This window comes from Symphalangus syndactylus, chromosome 24 (genome assembly GCF_028878055.3).
Source record: "Symphalangus syndactylus isolate Jambi chromosome 24, NHGRI_mSymSyn1-v2.1_pri, whole genome shotgun sequence".
In the NCBI taxonomy this organism is placed as follows: Eukaryota; Metazoa; Chordata; class Mammalia; order Primates; family Hylobatidae; genus Symphalangus; species Symphalangus syndactylus.
The window spans coordinates 44,375,126-44,396,706 of record NC_072446.2 but is presented as its reverse complement, the minus strand read 5'-3'; the positions used below and the strand labels follow the sequence as shown (position 1 = coordinate 44,396,706).

The following is a 21,581-nucleotide window of genomic DNA, read 5'->3' as shown; positions in this document are numbered from 1 at the left end:
AATACTTTGTGTTTATATGTAAAACTGAGTTAGGGGCTAAGCTGAGATAATAGACATTTACAAGGCCCATGACAGATCTTCACTGTGCAGCAACTATCCACTCAAATGTTGCAGGACGCTTAGTATGCCTGGCTCCTGCAAGTGGCTCCTACTGATTATGACAACAAAAGGGGCCCAGAGGGTGACCCTATCCCTGTTGGGCTAACAGAATTTTTCATGGCCATGACTGTCAGGGAGAAAAGCATAAATGTCTGGCTGGCCTCACCAAGGAGTTGAGTTCCAGTGGAGAGGTCTGCCCCTGGGAGGGGTGTTTTCAGTGGCTTCCCTGCTTCTCCACGGAGTTACCAGAAGCCATTGGAATTGGCCATTAAAATGACTACTTGCATTAGATATCCTTTTTTTTTTTTTTTTTTGAGATGGAGTTTTGCTCTTGTCGCCCAGGCTGGGGTGCAGTAGTGCAATCTCGGCTCACTGCAACCTCCACCTCCCAGGTTCAAGTGATTCTTCTGCCTTGGCCTCCCGAGTAGCTGGGATTACAGGTGCCCGCCACCATGCCCAACTGCTTTTTGTATTTTTAGTAGAGATGGAGTTTCATCATGTTGGCCAGGCTGCTCTTGAACTCCTGACCTCAAGTGATCTGCCTGCCTCGGTCTCCCAAACTGCTGGGATTACAGGTATGAGCCACCATGCCGGGCCTAGATGTCCTTTTAAGGTGCTTTCCAACCCTAATATTTTCTTTCTTTCTTTTCCTTCCTTTCTTCCCTCCCTCCCTCTCTCTCTTCCCTCCCCCCCTCCCTCCCTTTCTTCCTCCCTCCCTCTCTCTCTCTTTTTATTTCTTTCTGTCCCTCCCCAACTTCCTTCCTTCTGTCCTTCCTTCCTTTTTTTCTTCTTTTCTTTTTTCCTTTGAGACAGGGTCTCACTCTGTCACCTAGGCTGGAATGCAGTGGTGTGATCATAGCTCACTGCAGCCTTGAACTCCTGAGCTCAAGTGATCCTCCCACCTCAGCCTCCCAAATAGTGGTGACTACAGGTGCATATCAGACATAGCAAGACCCCTACAACTTTTTGTTGTAGAGATGGGGTCTCTACAACAAGACCAGCTATGTTTCCCAGGCTGGTCTTGAACTTCTGGGCTCAAGCAATCCTACCACCTCAGCCTCCCAAATTGTTGGGATTACAGGCATGAGCCACCACACCTGGCCTCTAATAAATTTTCTATGTCTCAGTAATGATGTTTTTGACTCATTGTTTTCATTTTAATAAGAAAACATAATTGCATTGACAAGTATTAAATGACAAGGATGCTTACCACCACTATAATTATTTTTTGTGACCCTTTCCATTCCAAACACTCCTTTCTCTGAGCTCAGCTACTGTTGCCACTCCCTTCCTGTGGCGACCCCCAGCACAGCTGATGGGCCTTGCCTCCATTGGGTCTTTGGAACAGCTGTTGGCCGGAGAACTGGCAGTCTTTGCCAATCTGTTGACCCTGCCATAGAAGTCTTCTCTATAATTTTTCAGTGACTGATTTTTCCCTAACATCATGTATAGGATATAAGGAAAGTCAATGTAGACTGTGAGAGTGTGTGTGTTCAAGTTTTTGTTGCCATCCTGTTTGATTCTCTTAAGAATCAACTTCTGAAAGTTTAGAATTGAATTTTACATTTTCTAATACTTAGTTTTATTTCTTATTTAAGGCTGCTTCTGATGCTTGGAAGCTATCCTCTCAGCCACAAAGATGGTAATAAATCTTTGCCTCCCACAGTTCAGACCAAGAATTCACTGCAACAAGGTAAACAAAACAAATATATACACATAAATATATGCTATCTTTGTCATGTGTTTCATCATTTCCTGCCTTGTGTGTGTGGATTTGATTCAGGCTTACTGCACTTTTGCCCTTGTAACTTTAGATTCCATCAGATGGTATTTAGGTAAGCATGGGGCAGGCTCACCTCTAGAATCACACAGCACCATGATGAGGTGAGCTGTGACTCATTTTGTGCAGGGTCGTCTTCACTGTGCTCTTTGTTCTTTGATGATCAATCTCAAGTCTTGTCAAAGTCATAGCAAAGGTAGAAATACTTTCTCTCCCCCGCAGTTCTCTCCCAAGATACTGTTTTGAAGGGAGTTTTGGTTGGATTGGACAGGATTTTGTTGCCCGCTTTTTTTTTTTTTTTTTTTGTCAGGGAGGGGAGGGATACAGGGTCTTGCTATGTTGCCCAGGCCTATCTAACTCCTGGGCTAATGGGATCCTCCTGCCTCAGCCTCCTGAGTAGCTGGGACTACAGGTGTGTACCAACATGCCCAGCTCAGTTGCTCATATTTTTAAAGTTGGGCAATACTGGGGGCCCTGATCTGGGACAATTGCCCTTGGCCTTTGATCTGATCTTGGGTGCCCTGATCTGGGACAATTCAGTTTAATAGAGGAAATTTTAAAACGAGGAACCTCAGGCTTAAGAGTTTTCTTAAGTGACAAGTTGTCTTCATTTGGATCATTGTGTCTTGTGTTTTTTATTAAATCTAGATATCAGCTGATGGTTACGAAGTAGAAAATCTCATCTCTGAAGATCTCACAAAGAGAAGTCATGGTTTCAGGACAGAGTATTTCATTAAGCCACCAGTCTATGTGACAGTTTCATTTCCCTTTAATGTGGAAATCTGTAGGATCAACATAGACCTTACAGCTGGAGGAGGTCAGAACGTCATTGGCCTGGAAATGTACACATCTGCCTCATCTAGCAGAGTGTCTTGGAATACGCTCCAGTGCCGGACCCTGGGCCCAGCTGAGCCATCTGTCCCAGACAAGGAGGCGTTCACCTTGGTAGGCAAAGTCCTACTGAAAAACCAGAGCCAAGTGGTGTTTAGTCACAGGGGCTTCAAGGCCAGGCCCCCTTTTGGCCCAGTGGAAGCCACACTCCCCTCCCCTGCTGTTGTGGCCCAGGAGCTCTGGAATAAAGGGGCTCTTTCCCTTAGCCACGTGGCCCACCTAAGGATCTGTATCACCCATGTGACAGGCAGTGGTATCCCTTGTATCAGGCGGTTGGAAGTGTGGGGTCAGCCGGCCAAGACCTGCTCCCAGGAAGTGATAGACAGCATCCTGCTGGTCGCCTCAGAGAACCTGACTCAGGACGTGGCTCTGCAGGCCCCAGCCTTGCCCATGGAAAGTGACTGTGACCCTGGGGACCAGTCTGAGAGCCAGCAGGCCCCCTCCAGCCTGCAGAAGCTGGCCGAGATCATTCAGGATGTGCCTGAGGAGTTCCTGGATCCCATCACCCTGGAGATCATGCCTTGTCCCATGCTGCTGCCCTCAGGCAAGGTCATCGACCAGAGCACACTGGAGAAGTGTAACCGCAGTGAAGCCACATGGGGCCGAGTGCCCAGTGACCCTTTCACAGGGGTAGCTTTTACTCCACACTCTCAGCCCCTGCCTCACCCCTCCCTCAAGGCCCGGATTGACCATTTCCTGCTCCAGCACTCCATCCCTGGCTGCCACCTGCTTGGGAGAGGACAGACGGCATTGGCAATGATCCCTTCTTCCATTGTTCTGCCCTCTCAGAAAAGGAAGATAGAGCAGGCTGAACATGTCCCAGACAGTAACCTTGGTATAAATGCTTCCTGTTTTTCTGCCACAAGCCCTTTGGTCTTACCGACTACCTCAGAGCACACTGCTAAGAAAATGAAAGCCACCAATGAGCCCAGCCTGACACACATGGACTGCTCGACAGGTAATTCAGCATCCTGTGTCCGCAGCCAGGCTCATCCATCTCCTTCCCGGGAGCTCTCAGCTCTGCTGCCCTTTGCTTTGTGCTTGGCCAGCTTACATTCCCAAGGCTGTGCCTGTGCTACCTCCTTCCCATTTCCCATCCTGGGGCCCCTCAGCTTTGTCTTCAGACCAGGGACAACCTGGAGCCTTGGAGGGGTTCTGTGTGTTCTCGTCTATTCTCATCTGTTCCGAGGCTTCAGTCTGCGTGTTTCGCTCCTCTGCTGGTGATGGTCCCATGGGCACTGTTGCCTTCCTTGGGGTCCCTTTATGTGCCCTGGCCTGATCAACACTTTTTCCTGGGCTTGAAGCCTCTGGTCAGAGCTGCTTGGAGGAGAGATACCAGTCCCTCAAAGCAGAGAATCTCTTCTGGTGCCTTCTTTGTGTTACTCATGTGTCAGTGGGCTTCTCTGGGTGTTGTTTCTAACCGTCACAGAGGTACAAGGATACATTGCATGGAGGTTCTCTGTGCGTCCCCCTCACCATGTGGCATGAGGACACAGAAAAGGAAAAAGGACTAGGTTTGTGGGCCTTCCTTTCAGGAGAGGGTTACTGAAGAGAAAAGCCACACTGAAGAAGGTGCACTCGGTAAATGTGTGGACAAATTGCAACATTCTGTTTGTGTTTTTTTCTGTTTTTCTTCTTTATTGCATTTTGCAGGATCCACCAGGTAAAATTGCAACATTCTTTTTTTTTTTTGAGATGGAGTCTCGCTCTGTCACCCAGGCTGGAGAGCAGTGGCGCGATCTCGGCTCACTGCAAGCTCTGCCTTCCGGGTTCACACCATTCTCCTGCCTCATCCTCCCGAGTAGCTGGGACTACAGGCACCTGCCACCACGCTCGGCTAATTTTTTGTATTTTTAGTAGAGATGGGGTTTCACCTTGTTAGCCAGGATGGTCTTGATCTCCTGACCTTGTGATCTGCCCACGTTGGCCTCCCAAAGTGCTGGGATTACAGACATGAGCCACCGCACCCGACTTCTGTTTTTTTTTGTTTTTGTTTTTTTTTTTGAGATGGAGTCTTGCTCTGTTACCAGGCTGGAGTGCAGTGGTGTAATATTGGCTCACTGCAACCTCCGCCTCCCAGGTTCAAATGATTCTCCTGCCTCAGCCTCCAGAGTAGCTGGGATTACAGGTGTGTGCCACCACACCCAGCTAATTTTTGTATTTTTAGTAGAGAAGGGGTTTCACCATGGTGCCCAGGACGGTCTCGATCTGTTAACCTTGTGATCCGCCTGCCTCGGCTTCCTAAAGTGCTGGGATCTGTAAGCCACTGTGCCCGGCCTGCAACATTCTTGAGTATGAGATTTAAGGATCCTGGCTTCCTGCCTCTTCCCTGGGGCATTGCCAGTGATTTCTAGGGCTGGTGATGCTGCTCTCTCCTGTGGTGAGCAGCCCTGGTTCACTGGGTGACCTCCGCAGCTGAACGTGTTCAGTGTGAATACCTCAGCGTAAGCTGGATGTTGGATCTTAGGCTGAGATAGATGTTTTTTTGTTGTTGTTGAGATGGAGTCTCACTCTGTTACCCAGGCTGGAGTGCAGTGGTGCAATCTTGGCTCACTGCAACCTCCGCCTTGCAGCTTCAAGCAATTCCCCTGCCTCAGCCTCCCGAGTAGCTGGGATTACAGGCATGTACCACCACACCGGCTACGTTTTTGTATTTTTAGTAAAGACAGGGTTTCACCATGTTGGCCAGGTTGGTCTCGAACTCCTGACCTCAGGTGATTCGCCCACCTCAGCCTCCCAAAGTGCTGTGATTACAGGCATGAACCACCGTGCCTGGCCTGAGATAGATGTTTTTATCATGTCAAAGAAGTATTGGTTATCTATTGCTAGGTAACAAATTACCCCAAAACTTACTGGCTTACAGCAACAAACATTCATTGTCTCATAACTTCTGTGGGTCACAAATCCCAGCATAACTTGGCTGGATTCTCTGCTTCAGGGTCTCCCAAGGCTGCCATCAAACTGGTGGCCGAGGCTGTGGTCATCTCAAGGATCAACTGGGGAAGCATTTACTTCTAGTCTCACCCACATGATTGTTGCAAGATTCAGCTCGTTGATGCATTGTTGGACTGAGGCCTCACTTGCTGATTGGCTGTTGGCCCAAGGCTGCCCTCGGTTCCTTGCCTTGTGGGCCTCTCCATAGGGCAGTGTACTGTGTGGCAGCTGTGCGTTCCAGAGAGAGTGCACAGACGAGGGAAATCCATCTTTTAGAATGTAATCTTGAAAGTCACACTCCTCACTTCTACTGTATTCTTCTTTTTCCCAAGGTATTTGTTAATTGCTTATTTATAATATCAAGAAAAATGATTTCTTAGCCTCCATCTTCATATTTCTTAGTTCGAGAACACAGATCAGTGACAAACTTCTGTGTAATTCAACCTAAATAATTCCTTCCTTCCTTCCTTCCTTCCTTCCTTCCTTCCTTCCTTCCTCCCTCCCTCCCTCCCTCCCTCCCTCCCTCCCTCCCTCTCTCCCTCCGTCCCTCCCTCCCTTCCTTTTTTTTTTTGAGATGGAGTCTCACTGTGTCACTCAGGGTAGAGCGCAGTGGTGTGATCTCGGCACACTTCAATCTCTGCCTCCTGGGTTCAAGCAATTCTCATGCCTCAGCCTCTGGAATAGCTGGGACTACAGGTGCGTGCCAACACGCCTGGCTGATTTTTTTTCTTTTTTTTTTTTTTTTGAGACGGAGTCTTGCTCTGTCGCCCAGGCTGGAGTGCAGTGGCGCCATCTTGGCTCACTGCAAGCTCCACTGCCCGTGTTCACACCATTCTCCTGCCTCAGCCTCCCGAGTAGCTGGGACTACAGGCGCCCGCCAGCACACCCGGCTAATTTTTTTTGTACTTTTAGTAGAGACGGGGTTTTACCGTGTTAGCCAGGATGGTCTTGATCTCCTGACCTCATGATCCACCCGCCTCGGCCTCCCAAAGTGCTGGGATTACAGGCATGAGCCACCACGCCCGGCTGATTTTTGTATTTTTATGACACAGAGTCTCACTCTGTCACCCAGGCTGGAGTGCAGTAGCACAATCTTGGCTCACTGCAACCTCCGCCTCCTGGGCTAAGCAATTCTCCTGCCTCAGCCTCCAGAGTAGTTGGATTACAGGTACCCACAACTGCGCCCAGCTTAATTTTTATATTTTTAGTATAGACTGGGTTTTGCCATGTTGGCCAAGCTGATCTTGAACTCCTGGCCTCAGGTGATCCACCTGCCTTGGCTTCTCAAAGTGCAGGGATTACAGGCATGATCCCCTGCACCTGGCCAAGAAATTCTTTATATTCCAAAATTACTTTGCACTCTGAAAGAGATCAACCTTCCTCATCTCACAATCCTTCATGGAATCATCATTTCTGTAGAAATCTGCGTGTGAGCTGGGTGCGGTGGCTCACTCCTGTAATCCCAACACTTTGGGAGACTGAGGCAGGCAGATCATGAGGTCAAGAGATCGAGACCATCCTGGCCAACATGGTGAAACCCTGTCTCTACTAAAAATAAAAAAATTAGCTGGGTGTGTTGGCGCATGCCCGTAGTCCCAGCTACTCAGGAGGCTAAGGCAGGAGAATCACTTAAACCTGGGAGGCGGAGGTTGCAGTGAGCCGAGATCACGCCACTGCACTCCAGCCTGGGTGACAGAGCGAGACTCCATCTCAAAAAAAAAAAAAAAAGAAAAAAAGAAATCTGCGTGTACCTTATTTCTTCTTTCAGCTGCAGTGAACTTAGCTGCAACCCCCAGGAACACAACGAATGCTCCAACAATATGAAACCTCAGACACCTGGCCAGAGGGCCGCTCATTTGAGGTTTTGTCAAAGCACCAGAAGCCATGGTAGTGGTTGTCCTTGATAGGTATGTCAGCCTCAACACCAGCGTCCTTCCTGCCTGGTGGAGAAATGGATCACTGTGTTCTGTTTGTTAGAAGCAAGTCTCTAAGTCCAGCACACTCAAGGGGAGAAGATAACCAAAAGCATGAATATCAGGAGATAGGGTTTACCTGGAGACATTTCAGAAACCCTCCTCTACCACTGATTCCTATTTTATTGAGTATTTTTATCTAGGATTGGGGAATCAAACTTTGTTTCATGCCTTTCAGTATCAGTGGAAATGATATTATTATTATATATATTTTTTGAGACAGAGTTTTACTCTTGTCACCTAGGCTGCAGTGCAATGGCGCAATCTCGGCTCACTGCAACCTCCGCCTCTCGGGTTCAAGCAATTCTCCTGCCTCAGCCTCCTGAGTAGCTGGGATAACAGGCATGTGTCAATACACTGGCTAATTTTGTATTTTTAGTAGAGATGGGATTTCACCATGTTGGCCAGGCTGGTCTCAAATCCTGACCTCAGGTGACCCACCCACCTCAGCCTCCCAAAGTACTGGGATTACAGGCATGAGCCACTGTGCCTGGCCCCTCAGATCTTTTAATGTAATAAAATATGTTAATAGGTTTTCTAATATTGCACCATTTTTACATTTGTAGAGTAAACTCCATTTGGTCATGAATCTTTTAATGTTAATGGTTTTTGTTTTGTTTTGTTTTTGTTTTGAGACAGAGTCTTGCTCTGTCACCCAGGTTGGAGTGCAGTGGTGTGATCTTGCCTCACTGCAACCTCTGCCTCCTGGGTTCAAGCGATTCTCCCATCTCAGCCTCCCAAGTAGCTGGGATTACAGGCACCTGCCACTACACCCGGCTAGTATTTCGTATTTTTAGTAGAGACAGGGTTTTGCCATGTTGGCCAGGCTAGTCTCGAACTCCTGACCTCAGGTGACCCGCCCACCTCAGCCTCCCAAAGTGCTGGGATTACAGGCATGAGCCACTGCGCCTGGCCCCTCAGATATTTTAATGTAGTAAAATACGTAATAGGTTTTCTAATATTGCACCATTCTTACATTCATAAACTCCATTTGGTCATGAATCTTTTAATATTAATGGTTGGTTGTTTTGTTTTTGTTTTGAGACAGAGTCTCGCTCTGTCACCCAGGTTGGAGTGCAATGGTCTGAGTTCGCCTCACTGCAACCTCTGCCTCCCAGGTTCAAGTGATTCTGCCGCCTGAGCCTCCCAAGTAGCTGGGATTGCAGGCACCTGTCACCATACCCGGCTAGTGTTTTGTATTTTTAGTAGAGACGGGGTTTTGCCATGTTGGCCAGGCTGGTCTCGAACTCCTGATCTCAAGCGATCCGTCTGCCTTGGCCTCCCAAAATGCTGGGATTACAGGCATGAGCGATAGTGCCCGGCCTGTTAATGGTTTCTTTTTGTTTTGTTTTTTTTTGGAGACAGTCTCCCTCTGTCACCCAGGCTGGAGTGCAGCAGTGACGCAATCTCTGCTCACTGCGACCTCTGCTGCTGGGATTTAAGTGATTCTCCTGCCTCGGTAGCTAAGACTACAGGTGCACAGCACCATACTGGCTAATTTATTTTGTTTTTTTTTTTTGAGACGGAGTCTCGCTTTGTCGCCCAGGCTGGAGTGCAGTGTCGCAATCTCAGCTCACTGAAACCTCTGCCTCCTGGATTCAAGTGATTTTCCTGCCTCAGCCTCCCGATTAGCTGGGATTACAGGCACTCGCCACCATGCCTGGCTAATTTTTGTATTTGTAGTAGAGATGGGGTTTTGCCATGTTGGCCAGGCTGGTCTTGAACTCCTGACCTCAGGTGATCTGCCTGCCTCAGCCTCCCAAAGTGCTGGGATTACAAGTGTGAGCCACCATGCTCAGCCCTGTTTTTTTTGTTTTTGTTTTTGTTTTTTTAATATAGTGATGGAGTCTCACTCTGTTACCCAGGCTGGAGTGCACTTGTGTGATCTTGGTTCACTGCAACCTCTGCCTCCTGGATTCTAGCAACTCTCCTGCTTCTGCCTCCCGAGTAGCTGGGACTACAGGCACATGCTGCCACGCCCGGCTAATTTTTTGTATTTTATTAGAGACGGTGTTTCACCATGTTGCCCAGGCTGGTCACAAACTCCTGAGCTCAGGCAATCCACCTGCCTTGGCCTCCCAAAACTCTGGGATTACAGGCATGAGCTACAGCGCGTGGCCCCTGTTAATAGTTTTTAATGGTTCTGTTTGCTAGTGTTAGGATTTTTGTATTCATTAATGAGGTTGGACTGTAGTGTGTGTTTGTGTGTGTGTGTGCCATCTTTGGTCAGGTGTCATCAATGATTTTTTTGTTCCATAGAAAGAATTTAGAATTTTTTCTTTTCTGTGCTCTGGAACAATTGAATAGTATTGGAATACCCACTCTGCCTGGCTAGTAGAAGTCCCTGTGATTGTCAGTGCTGGGTGCTTGTGGAGGGTAGCTCTCTGACACGTTTCCTTTTTTTTTTTTTTTTTTTTTTGAGATGGAGTCTTGAGCTCTGTCGCCCAGGCTGGAGTGCAGTGGTGTGATTTTGGCTCACTGCAACCTCTGCCTCCTGAGTTCAAGTGAATCTCCTGCCTCAGCTTCCTGAGTAGCTGGGATTACAGGCACACACTACTACGCCTGGCCAATTTTTGTATTTTCAGTAGAGACAGGATTTCACCATGTTGACCAGGCTGGTCTTGAACCCCTGACTTCAGGTGATCTGCATGTCTCAGCCTCCCAAAGTGCTGTGATTACTTACAGGCATGAGCCACTGTGCCTGGCCTGGCAACCTTTTCTTTTTCCTTATGGAAATTATTCTGTTTAGAGTTGATCATTCTTTTAGTTTCCTATGTTCTTCTAAAAGACTATGCAAATAGTATGCTTAATGTTTATTTCTGTGTCTTTGGTTTTAAGAGTAAATTCTAGTTAACATGACCTTCAGAAACTCCTGGAAACATCTGAGGCGCAGTGGGGTGGAACAAGTGAAAAGGTCCTTAGACTTCAGCGTTAGTTTGTGGAGGTCTCAGTCCTGTTGGCCTTGACAGACTTGGTGACTCAGGACCACGCTGACTAGGGCTCCTTCAAGGCCCTAAGCTGATATCCTGTGTCCTGCAAACAGTGGACAAAAGGTTCCATTCTCCTCTTTGAGACAGCATTGCAAATTTTTCTGCCAGGCAGGTCCCTAGGGCCTTTCTTGGGCAGCTGTCCCCCTACCCCTTTGGCCTTCACCCTCATTCCATGGATTGGCTTTCTGTTGATCCTACACTGAAGGTCCCCTAAATTGTGGCGTGGTCAACGTGGGGTCTCAGTTCTATTCGGTAATAACTGCTTTGTTTTACTTAATAGGAGAGAGAGGACATGAACACCTAGAAAATGCAGACGAACTCCCCTGGTGGGGGGTGGGGTCCCCAGAAGGGCGGAGTTAGGGAAAGAGACTAAGGCTGCTGGGGAGGGAATGGGGGGCAGGGAACAGGAGTCCAAAGCCGGCGTTTGCTTGCCCCAGTTATTTTCTTGGCTAGCAAGGAGGCCTTTAGAAAGGAGGCCAGGCGCCGTGGCTCACACCTGTAATCCCAGCACTTTGGGAGGCCAAGGCAGGCGGATCACAAGGCCAGATCTCCTAGCCAACATGGTGAAACCCCGTCTCTACTAAAATACAAAAAATTAGCCAAACGTGGTGGCGCGCACCTGTAGTCCCAGCTGCTTGGGAGGCTGAGACAGGGGAATCGCTTGAACCCAGGAGGTGAAGGTTGCAGTGAGCTGAGATGGTACCCCTGCACTCCTCAGCCTGGGCGACAAACCAAGACCCCATCTCAAAAAAAAAAAAAAAAAAAAAAAAAAAAAAAAAAAAAAAGGAGGGTGCAGTTCTGCAGTTTAGCCACAAGGTGGCTCATGTCTGCCCAGCAGTTTCTCCAGGAGGAGAAAAGCCTGAAGCGGGTGGGATGGGCAGGAACTGCCAGGGTTCCTAGGGCTTTACCTCCCGGTGTTCTGTCATGGTCCGCCAGTAGACATTAGGATGGAGTTTCATTACATTGATGTGTGAGATTGGAGGTGCCGTTTTTATAGCCCTCGAAGGACTTGGGGCTGTTCTCTTTTGCGGAGCCTGTCTCTGGATGTTGTGCTGTGCGCATCTCTCGACAGGTCCACTGTCCCACGAGCAGAAGCTGTCACAAAGCTTGGAAATTGCCTTGGCATCCACCCTTGGCTCCATGCCCTCCTTCACAGCACGGCTGACGGGACAGCTCCAGCACCTTGGCACAAGAGGGAGCAGCACTTCCTGGAGGCCTGGCACCGGCTCGGGTAACATGGGCCCCGCCATCTCCTTGGAGCCTTGGAATGGGTGGTCTGTTTTCTGTCTCTGGATGCTAGGCCGAGTCCCTGGGGGCTCTGTGGACCTGCCTGGCCAGCCTCCCCGTCAGTTCCAACACCCACCCTGGGAGAGAACCTGTTCTCTTGCCTTTTCCAGGGGTAGTTGAGGGGCTGCCTATGAACTTAAACTCCTCACAAGAAAGGCTTTCTTTAGTCAATCCTTAGTAATTCTGTGGATGTAGGGCTTGGCCACCCTCTGCTGTGTTTCCTTGTGAGATCTAATGTTAATTATTTTCTCTTGAGGATTTTTGTTTCTCTCTCTCTCTTTTTTTTTTTTTTTTTTTGTTGAGACGGAGTCTCGCTCTGTCGCCCAGGCTGGAGTGCAGTGGCGCAATCTCGGCTCACTGCAAGCTCTGCCTCCTGGGTTCACGCCATTCTCCTGCCTCAGCCTCTCCGAGTAGCTGGGACTGCAGGCGCCCGCCACCACGCCCGGATAATTTTTTGTATTTTTTAGTAGAGACGGGGTTTCACCGTGGTCTCGATCTCCTGACCTCGTGATCCGCCCGCCTTGGCCTCCCAAAGTGCTGGGATTACAAGCGTGAGCCACCGTGCCTGGCCTGTTTCTCTTTTTTGTTGTTGTTGTTATTTATTTATTTATTTATTGAGACTGCATCTCGCTCTGTTGCCCAGGCTGGAGTGCAGTGGCACAGTCTCAGCTCACTGCAACCTCCGCCTCCTGGATTCAAGCTATTCTCCTGCCTCAGCCTCCTGAGTAGCTGGGATTACAGGCGCCCGCCACCCACGCCCGGCTAATTTTTTGTATTTTTAGTAGAGACGGGGTTTCACCATGTTGTCTAGACTGGTCTCAAACTCTCGACCTCGTGATCCACCCGCCTCAGCCTCACAAAGCGCTGGGATTACAGGAGTGAGCCACCGTGCCTGGCCTTTTCTGTTATTTTTTCTCATCTAGCCTGTCTACAGTCTGACATCCGGAGCACTTTATGTAAATGTGAAGAGAAGTTTGGTTGGGTTTGTCGTCCTCATCCCTTCAGATTAACACTTCCGTCAGTGTCTTAGAAAGAGCAGTGGCAGCTTATGGGCCAATTTTGCCTAAAATGAACCTTGACCCCCATTGTATGCCAGAATCTATTAGGATACAAAGCAAGAGAAACTGATTGCAACGCGAGGCATTTTTTACGAGATGGAGCCCATGCTGTGCAAAACGCCTTCTCTCTTGGGTTTTAGGCTATTTTGCTTCTTTTCTCCTATCTTCGGTGGTCCCTCTTCAGTTTCCATTGCCAGTTGCCTTCTCTACCAGCTCTGGCCCTGGACTCTCTAATCTCAATATTCTGTGTTACCCAAGTGAGAACCCACGTCTCCGGCGACTGCCCATGTTCCCCTGTACCTCCTGCCTCTCCTTGGAACTCATCCTGCCGCCCTGACAGCACTCAACATCCTCTCTTTTTTCTTTTTTTAAGATGGAGTCTTGCCCCTGTTGCCCAGGCTGGAGTGCAATGGCGCGATTTCAGCTCACTGCAACTTCTGCCTCCTGGGTTCAAGTGATTCTCCTGCCTCAGCCTCCCAAGTAGCTGGGATTACAGGCACCCGCCACCACGCCCAGCTAATTTTTGCATTTTTAGTAGAGATGGGGTTTCACCATGTTGGCCAGGCTCATTTCGAACTCCTGACCTCAGGTGATCCACCTGCCTCGGCCTCCTAAAGTGCTGGGATTACAGGCATGAGCCATCGTGCCCGGGCTCAGCATCCTCTCTCAAGGAAACATTCAGACTCTGTACTGCTCGCATCTGCCCTCCAGAGCTTTTCCCCCTCACTGCCCCCATCATCCCACCTGCGTAAGGGCAGCATCTTCTGTCTTGTGGTGAGGCTTCTAACACAGAAGTCATTCTCGATTTCCTTCAGTGTCCCCACCCTGACATTCTGTTCATTATCAGGTCCTGTCCATCCTCCCCCAAGGTGACCTCAGGTTAGTCCCCTGCTCTCCTTCCATGGCCCCTCCCCTGGCTGCAGCTCCCACTGCCTCACCCCCAGACTCCTGCAGTAGCCCCTGCTGGTATCCCCCCATCCTCGCCTTACTGTGGCTCATCATCCTCACAGCAGTCGGATCTTTTTATCATGTCAGCCCATCACCATGCTCCACTTCTTCAAATCCTACCATGGTATCCCCTGAACTTAGGATAAAACCTCAACTCCCACTCCCTCTGAGGTCCTGCCTGCTGGAGCCCCCATGTGTCCTCCTCTGCAGGTCTTATCTGAAGCCCACTCTCACTGTGTCTTTTTTTTTCTTTTTTTTTTTTTTTTTTGAGACAGAGTCTTGCTCTGTTTCGCTCTGTTGCCCGGGCTAGAGTACAATGGCGCAATCTCGGCTCACTGCAACCTCCACTTCCTGGGTTCAAGCAATCTTCCTGTCTCAGCCCCCACTAGTAGCTGGGATTACAGGCACACGCCACCAAGCCCAGCTAATTTTTTTGTTTGTTTGTTTATTTAGTAGAGACAGCGTTTCGCCATGTTGGCCAGGCTGGTTTTGAACTCCTGACCTCAGGTGATCCACCTGCCTCAGCTTCCCAAAGTGCTGGGATTACGGGTGTGAGCCATCACACCCAGCCTCACTGTGTCTTTTTCTTTTCTTTTCTTTTTGAGACGGGGTCTCGCTCTGTCGCCCAGGCTGGAGTACAGTGGCACGATCCTGGCTCACTGCAACCTTTTCTTCCCTGGTTCAAGCAATTCTCCTGTCTCAGCCTCCTGAGTAGCTGGGACTACAGGCGCCTGCCATTATGCCTGGCTAATTTTTGTATTTTTAGTAGAGACGGGGTTTTGCTATGTTGGTCAGGCTGGTCTCGAACTCCTGACCTCAGGTGATCCACCCACCTCGGCCTCCCAAAGTGCTGGGATTACAGGTGTGAGCCACCATGCCCGACCACTGTGTCTTTTTCTTTAACGGATGGTCTGTTCTTTGTGCTTGCTCTCCTTTCATTCTGTGTGGCTGGCCCCTTTTTATTCTCACAGCTCTTCCTACAGGAGGCCATGTTAGCCCACCCTGTTCAAAGCAAGGCCTCTTTTTTATCCTCTCTCTTAGTCACCTCAGTTTGCAGTTATATACTTGGGTTTCCAGTCTGCCCAGGGCACAATAATTGTCTTTTCCTTGATGATTTTTTTTTTTTCTGTCACTGAAACTGCCCCTGGGGCTCTGGGCCTCTAAGATCTTTTAATGGGACTTCTGGTCAGTGCTGGGGGGAATTGGGGCCCTTGCATGATCCTGTGGTGTTGTGCCAGGTGTGGTTTTTAAAACTGATGGAAAATAAATTCTCATCATGCACTGTGGGTCAGGCAGATCTCTGAAGCCTCTGGCAGAGCCTGCATGAAAGGGGCACCACTGAAAAGCAGTCAGTGGCTCTTTCCTCCTGCTTCCTCCCCTCCCTTCTTTCCCCCCTCCCTCCCCACCTTCATTCCTCCCTTGCTTCTCTCTCCCTCCTTCCCTTCCCTATAGAGGTTCAACTTTCCACTCACTGGGGAATTCTTGGCTTGTGTGCACAGAAGAGGCACCCGGTACTTTTATGTTGCTTAATGTTTGGCCCAAAGAAAACACCCGCAGCCAGGCCACTCTTTCCTGGCTACAGTTCTCAGGGATGCGGAGGCAGGAACACTTCAGTTCCTGCTCCCCGTGTAGGGCACCCCTGCCCTCCCTTCTTTGGTGCCTGGTGCCCGAGTGTAGATGGCAGATCCATTCATCACATGTGGATGGAGCACTTGCCCTGTGAGGTGCTGCGCCAGGTCCTGAGGCCAGATGAGAAACATGGACATAGTCCTGACCCTCAGGGCCTGCAAAGCCTGGGGAGGAAGCAGGCATCCTACCTTGGAGGCTGAGAAGGGATAGTGGGCTCTGAAAGCACAGGAAAGGGGCAACCCAGGGTGGCTTCATGGAATGGGTGTGGTCTGAGCCAGGTCTCCAGATAAGGGCATTCTAGGCAGAGGGAACAGCAAGCACAAAGTGAGGAGGCCAGCTGTGCAGAGTATGCAAAGAAGTGATTGGAAGCTGCTGGACTCTAAAAGCTGAGACTGGTGTGAAGAGAGGTGAGGAGGCTGGGTGGGCCGTGCAGGGAGTCTTGACTGTCCCAAAAGTTGGGGAGCCCCTAAGAGGTAGAAAGCAGAGTTATGGGGTGGTCAAGTTACATAGGTGGGTCATTGGAGGCAGCTTTGAGGACAGATTAAGAGGACAAGCCTGGAGCAGAGTGAATAGTTAGGAAGAGATGCGTTGAGCGGCCTGGATTATGGTGATGAAATGGACGGAGAGAAGGGGGGTTAAGAAACATTTCTGAAGCAAATTGGCTTGAGGTTCCTTTGGGGTCCTCCAGGGAGTAGTGGCTAGGAATGGAGACATGGACCACGAGAAGGACAGGCAAGCCCATCCCCGTCACTCTCCAGAGGGGCCATGAGGGAAGGAAGAGCCGTGGGTGCAGCCTGGTGGGGCATGGCCGGAGCTGCTCACTGTGACCCTCATTCAAGGATGCCCTGCAGGAGCTGCGGAAGGAGGGAGAGCCTGCCCAGAGGGCCAGGGCAGCACAGGAGGGGGATTGAGGAGTCGGGAGCAGGACTGCCAGTAGCAGTGAGGGGGCTGCAGGCTGCAGGGCTGAAGGGAGCAGGAGCTAGGCCCCAGTGGCAGGTGCGCTGCAGGCCTCAGCCTTGTCTCTGCGGACCTCCCTTCTCACACCTCCCCAACCTTGGTACACTGGACCATGTGCTGCTTTTCCTTTTTTTTTTTCTTTTTTGTAGAGACAGGATCTCACTATGTTGCCCAGGCTGGTCTCGAACTCCTGGCTTCAAGTGATCCTCCTGCCTCAACCTCCTAAAATGCTGGGATTACAGGCGTGAGCCACCCCACTGGCCTGTCTTTTCCTTCTCTTGTCGCCTCTCACATTTCTTGCAGTTTATCTTGTCAGAGTGAGCTGTGCCTTGCTCCAGCCTTGGCCACCTATCGCGGGGGAAAGTAAACCTTGCTAGGAGACCAGGAGGAAGGTCCCAGTCCTGCCTGCTCCCCTCAGAAGCCAGCTCTTCTCAAGCATTCGTAGAGGCACTGAGATTTGGTCAAAGATCATAGAGAAGAGGCCTCCCGGGTTCCCAGGCTCCCTCTCCCCCTTGCACTGCCCTACCTGATCAGCCTGGGATGGACTCGGGAGGGATGAAGCCAGATGCTGCAGCGGCACGGTGGGAAGGCTCTGCCTCTCAGAGCAGCCTGGACCACGGAGCAGCTTTCCTAACCCTGGCCTGTTTTCCTTCCTGATTTACCAGAGCAGCCTGGGAGCATCCCGGGCCCTGAGTGTGCCTCCTGCAAAAGAGTATTTTCTCCTTACTTCAAAAAGGAGCCGGTGTACCAGCTGCCCTGCAGCCACCTCCTGTGCCGACCCTGCCTGGGTGAGAAGCAACGCTCCCTGCCCATGACGTGCACAGCCTGCCAGCGGCCGGTTGCTAGCCAAGATGTGCTGCGGGTCCACTTCTGAGTGACTGGCCTCCACTGGAGGAGACCCATCGCTGGGAGGAGCTGAGGGGGAACAGGAGCAGGGCCACAGCACCCCTGAGGTCTGGCCAGGCCCCAGGCACAGAGCTGCCTGCTCCCTCCCAGGGCTCTTCTTCATCACCTCACGGTGTAGCACACTGCTTCTGCGCTGGTGGCAATAGGGCAACAAAGCCATAGGCCGGAGGGCGGGGGCTGTCCCTGCCTCCCTGCCGCTCCCGCTGCCTGAGCCCAGGGCCTGCTGGAGCCAGCCCCACCCTAGGCAGGAAGACTCCTGCTGAGGGCTCCCCATGCAGTCCGCATACCCCTCTGTCCAGCAGGGCACTGTGGGTGGCTCACCCTAGATTGTGGCCCAGATCTCAGGAGTCTCTGCCTTCAGGGTCATCCAAAAGTGGACCTTGGGGTAAGTGGGGGTGTCTGTGGAGTGCATGACTCAGCCCCCCGACTCGCAGCCTTAATAAAGCGATGGTTGACGTCTGCTGTGGGTTTCCTCCTGGTGGAGTGCCCGTCTGTGTCATCACACTCCTGTCGCCCACCTGCACCCACACAAGTGGAGCTCACAGGGTAGCTGTGTGCAGTCACTGCAGCTTGCCCAGGCTGTCACTCCTGTCGACGGCCTGAAAGGACACAAACTGGAATTTCAGACCTATCCCCTGCATGAGGACTCAGAACCCAGGTTTGCAGGTGGGCATACATGGTGGGAGGGTGGAGGGCTCCCTCTGGCCGGTGCCAGCTGTGCTCGGCTGGCTCCTGAAACTGCTCCCTGAGGGGAGCGCAGCGTTTCCGCATGCGGCCGGTTTCAGGAATACTTGTTTATAGGCTGCATCCTTTTTCCAGCCCAACATTTAGCTTTATGGAGTCCCAAAGGGAAAATATATCCATATCCCTACAACTTGGTACTCTATCAGATTCCAGCCACTAGAAGAACCTCAGTGAGAAAACACACCCGCCTTTCCCTTTTCCCTTCTAAGCACGTTTGGGAAGGAACAGCCTAAAGACGCTTTGTAAAGCTGTATTTTACCTTTCAGCTTAGCCGCAGGTCCCTGTGAACAGGCCGTCCTTGTGAACAGAATGTCCCCGTGAACAGGCACATTCCTTTCCTTTAGGCCGTCCAGGGCTCTAGTCCACACCCAAGACTTTAGAGATCTGGGTTTGGGGTTAGTTGCTTTTTTTTTTTTTTTTTTTTTAATTGAGACAGGGTCGGTCTCTGTTGCCCAAGCTTGAGGGCAGTGGTGCAGTCATAACTCATGGCAGCCTCGAACTCCTGGGCTTAAGGGATCCTTCCACCTCAGCCTCCCAGGAAGCAGGAACTATAGGCACGTGCTACCATGCCCAGCTAATTTTTTTATTTTTTGTAGAGACAAGGTCTTGCTATGTTGTCCGGACTGGTCTCAAACTCCTGGGCTCAAGTGATCCTCCCAAAGTGCTGGGATTGCAGGCATGAGCCACTTCGCCTAGCCAAGCCTGCATTTTTTTGAGTTCCTACGTCATTTGTCCACAAAGATGGCTTCAGAGAGGTGGTCACATGCTTCGCTCTGCTTCCCATTGGCACTGACCTTGATGCAGCCCTCACATGAGATTTGAGGGTCCGCATGGATGGCCTGTGCCGCCCTCGCTGGCGAGGCTCCAGTGTGCCTCTGGCTTTCTGGGTCTGTGCCTCTCCAGAATCTTGCCTTACCCTCCGGTGTGCTTGTGTTTTTAGAAAAGCCCCAGCACGGCTGGGCATGGTGGCTTATGCCTATAATCCCAGCACTTTGGGAGGCCAAGGTGGGTGGATCACTTGAGGTCAGGAGTTCGAGACCAGCCTGGCCAACATGGCAAAACCCCATCTCTACTAAAAATACAAAAATTAGCTGGGCATGGTGGTGTGTGCCTGTAATCCCAGCTACTCAGGAGGCTGAGGCACGAGAATCGCTTGAACCGGGGAGGCAGAGATTGCAGTGAGCCGAGATCGCACCACTGTACTCCAGCCTGGGTGACGGAGCGAGACTCCCTCTCAAAAAAAGAAAAGAAAAAAGCCCCAGCATGTAGCAAAAGCATTTCTTGGTGAGTGTGGGGGCTGGTGATTCCCACCTTCAACCTGTCATGGTCTCGGGGAACAGCCTACTTCCCACCAGCAGCTTGACACCCACAGTGTGCTCTGGCTGCTGGGAGCACATCTCTCTGGGAGAAATCCTGTCCACCCAACCCCAAAAGCCCTAGCGTGCGGTCAGCGTCAGCACAGCACTCCCAGATGAGGGCCGGGCTGCCTCCCCTTAAGCAGCTGTGTTAGAGGTGCTGCCCAGACCGCCTGCAGGTTCCTGGGGATCTGCATTTCTAACAGGCTCCTGCCCCCAAGACTGCTCTGGTGGAAAATCCAGCCTGGGAGCCCCTGGAGTGGCAGGCCCTGTCCTAGGTACAGGTGGAGCCATGCCCAGGAGTTGCATTCATTTTTCTTAATTGAAAGACTTCCCCCAAAAGGAAGTGGTCTTTTCACTACCCTTGCCAGAAACATGCCAAGCACCAGTGGGCTCTGTTTCTGTCCCCTAGAAAATGGGAATAAAATTTCTTTTGCTGTCACCTGGCTCTGAAGGCACTTTATTTCTCACTAGAGCCTGGACCCAGGCACAGTACAGCTGTAAACACGCAGAGTTTAAGTCCATGGATGGAGAAGACTCAGGACTTCAGAGCCTTGCTGTGGCTCTGCTGCCCTCCAGAGACCTTCCGCCCCCTCCATGACCACAGGGTCTGCGGGCACATGTCTCTTCCCCTTCCTGTGACATTGACTCGGCCCTCTGAACGCAGGTCAGGGCCGTGGTACCCCTGCGGTTTGGTGGGGGCAAAGGGGCCCAGACAGCACCATTCTCCAAATCTCTCCTCCCAAGGTGCAAAGGTCTACCCTGTGGCTCTGCCTTTGGCCATTCTCTGTCCTCACTCGCAGGGGCTCGTAGGTGGAAGAGAGGTTGGCGTCAGAAAAAAAGTAGATGAACCAAATGGCCAGGAAGAAGAACAGCTGCTCACAATGTTCCATCTCCCTGCAGCTGGGCTGCGAGGCCCCGGAGCACCTGGGGCGTGGGGCTTAGTAGCTTCTCCCAGCCCCACACCTGCCCGGCTTCCCCCGTAGCTGTCCAGCTTGGGGCCTCCCAGTGGCTGGGTACTTTTCCATTCCCCAGGAGATGGGCCTTCTGACGCTTGGTGGCTGTAAGTAGGTCTGCAGACAAAGAGTCCTGCCCTGGAGGAAACCGCTTTGCCTGCCCGGCCTCCTGCCTGTGGTATTGTGACATTGTGAGGCTGGGCTGGCTGCCATTGTGATGGCCACTGGGGTGGGAAGCTGCTTCAGGCTGGTTTCTCCCCCAGGGCTCCTGTGGGCCTTCGTTGAGCAGGTCCTGGCTTCAGAGCTGGCCCTGCGGGCTAGGCCTGCTGTCACCTCACCTGGCTGCTCAGCGTGCTTGCCAGTGCAGGCTCTTTCCTTCCAGTTCTGGATTGGAAGGGGCATGGCTGGGTTGGGAATTAGTGAAAACGGCACTGTCCAGTAGAGTAGCCACTAGCCACAGTGGCTATTTAATTAAAAGTAAATGAATTTTTAAACTCGGTTCATTACACCACCCACATTTAAAGTGCTTGATAGTCACATGGGGTTAGTGGCTACTGGGTTTCGGCCATAATCCCAAAAGACACAGTCCCAAAGGCCATAACCCCGAATGTTGAAATCCCTAAAGATCAAAATCCCTAAAGTCTAAAATCCCTGATGTCTAATTGAATCCCCAAACCATAAATGACAGATTCAAAATTAGGTACAATCAAGTCTTCTTAAATTTGGACTTTTGAGATTGTGATTTTTAGGATTTCAGACTTCAGGGATTTTGATCTTTCGGGATTTCAACATTTAGGATTATGGCGATTGGGATCCTATTTTGGGAGTTATGATCAGCACAGGTGGGTCCTATATTGGACAGCACAGATAGAGACCATTTCCACCATCACCGAAAGTTCTCCTGGACAGTGCTGGGCCAAAATAAGAGCTTGTTGCCCTTCCCTCTTATGAACGGTCACCTGGGAGAAGAGGAAAGCCCCCCCCCGCCCCCGCCCATGGGGGCAGGAGAGCAGAACAATGGTGTACAAAATCAGACAGGCTTAAACCCCACCTGCCTTCCTCCCCCACTGGGCA

General features: G+C 50.9%; 1 protein-coding gene across 3 annotated transcripts in view; it reads left to right on the top strand.

Moving 5' to 3' along the window:
- UBOX5 (U-box domain containing 5) overlaps positions 1 to 17,912 on the top strand; it is a 50,525-nt gene extending 32,613 nt beyond the window's left edge. The window contains exons 2-5 of one of the 3 annotated variants that reach the window (XM_055264921.2): positions 1,698 to 1,792; positions 2,528 to 3,728; positions 11,740 to 11,898; positions 17,217 to 17,912. In XM_055264921.2, the coding sequence (XP_055120896.1) occupies positions 1,739 to 1,792; positions 2,528 to 3,728; positions 11,740 to 11,898; positions 17,217 to 17,239 (1,437 nt within the window). In that variant the 5' untranslated portion in view covers positions 1,698 to 1,738 and the 3' untranslated portion in view covers positions 17,240 to 17,912. Of the gene's footprint in view, positions 1 to 1,697; positions 1,793 to 2,527; positions 3,729 to 11,739; positions 11,899 to 17,211 lie in introns of all 3 variants that reach the window. The other 2 variants (XM_063633486.1, XM_055264920.2) reach the window with 2 other exon arrangements.
- Positions 17,913 to 21,581: the final 3,669 nt, after the last annotated feature.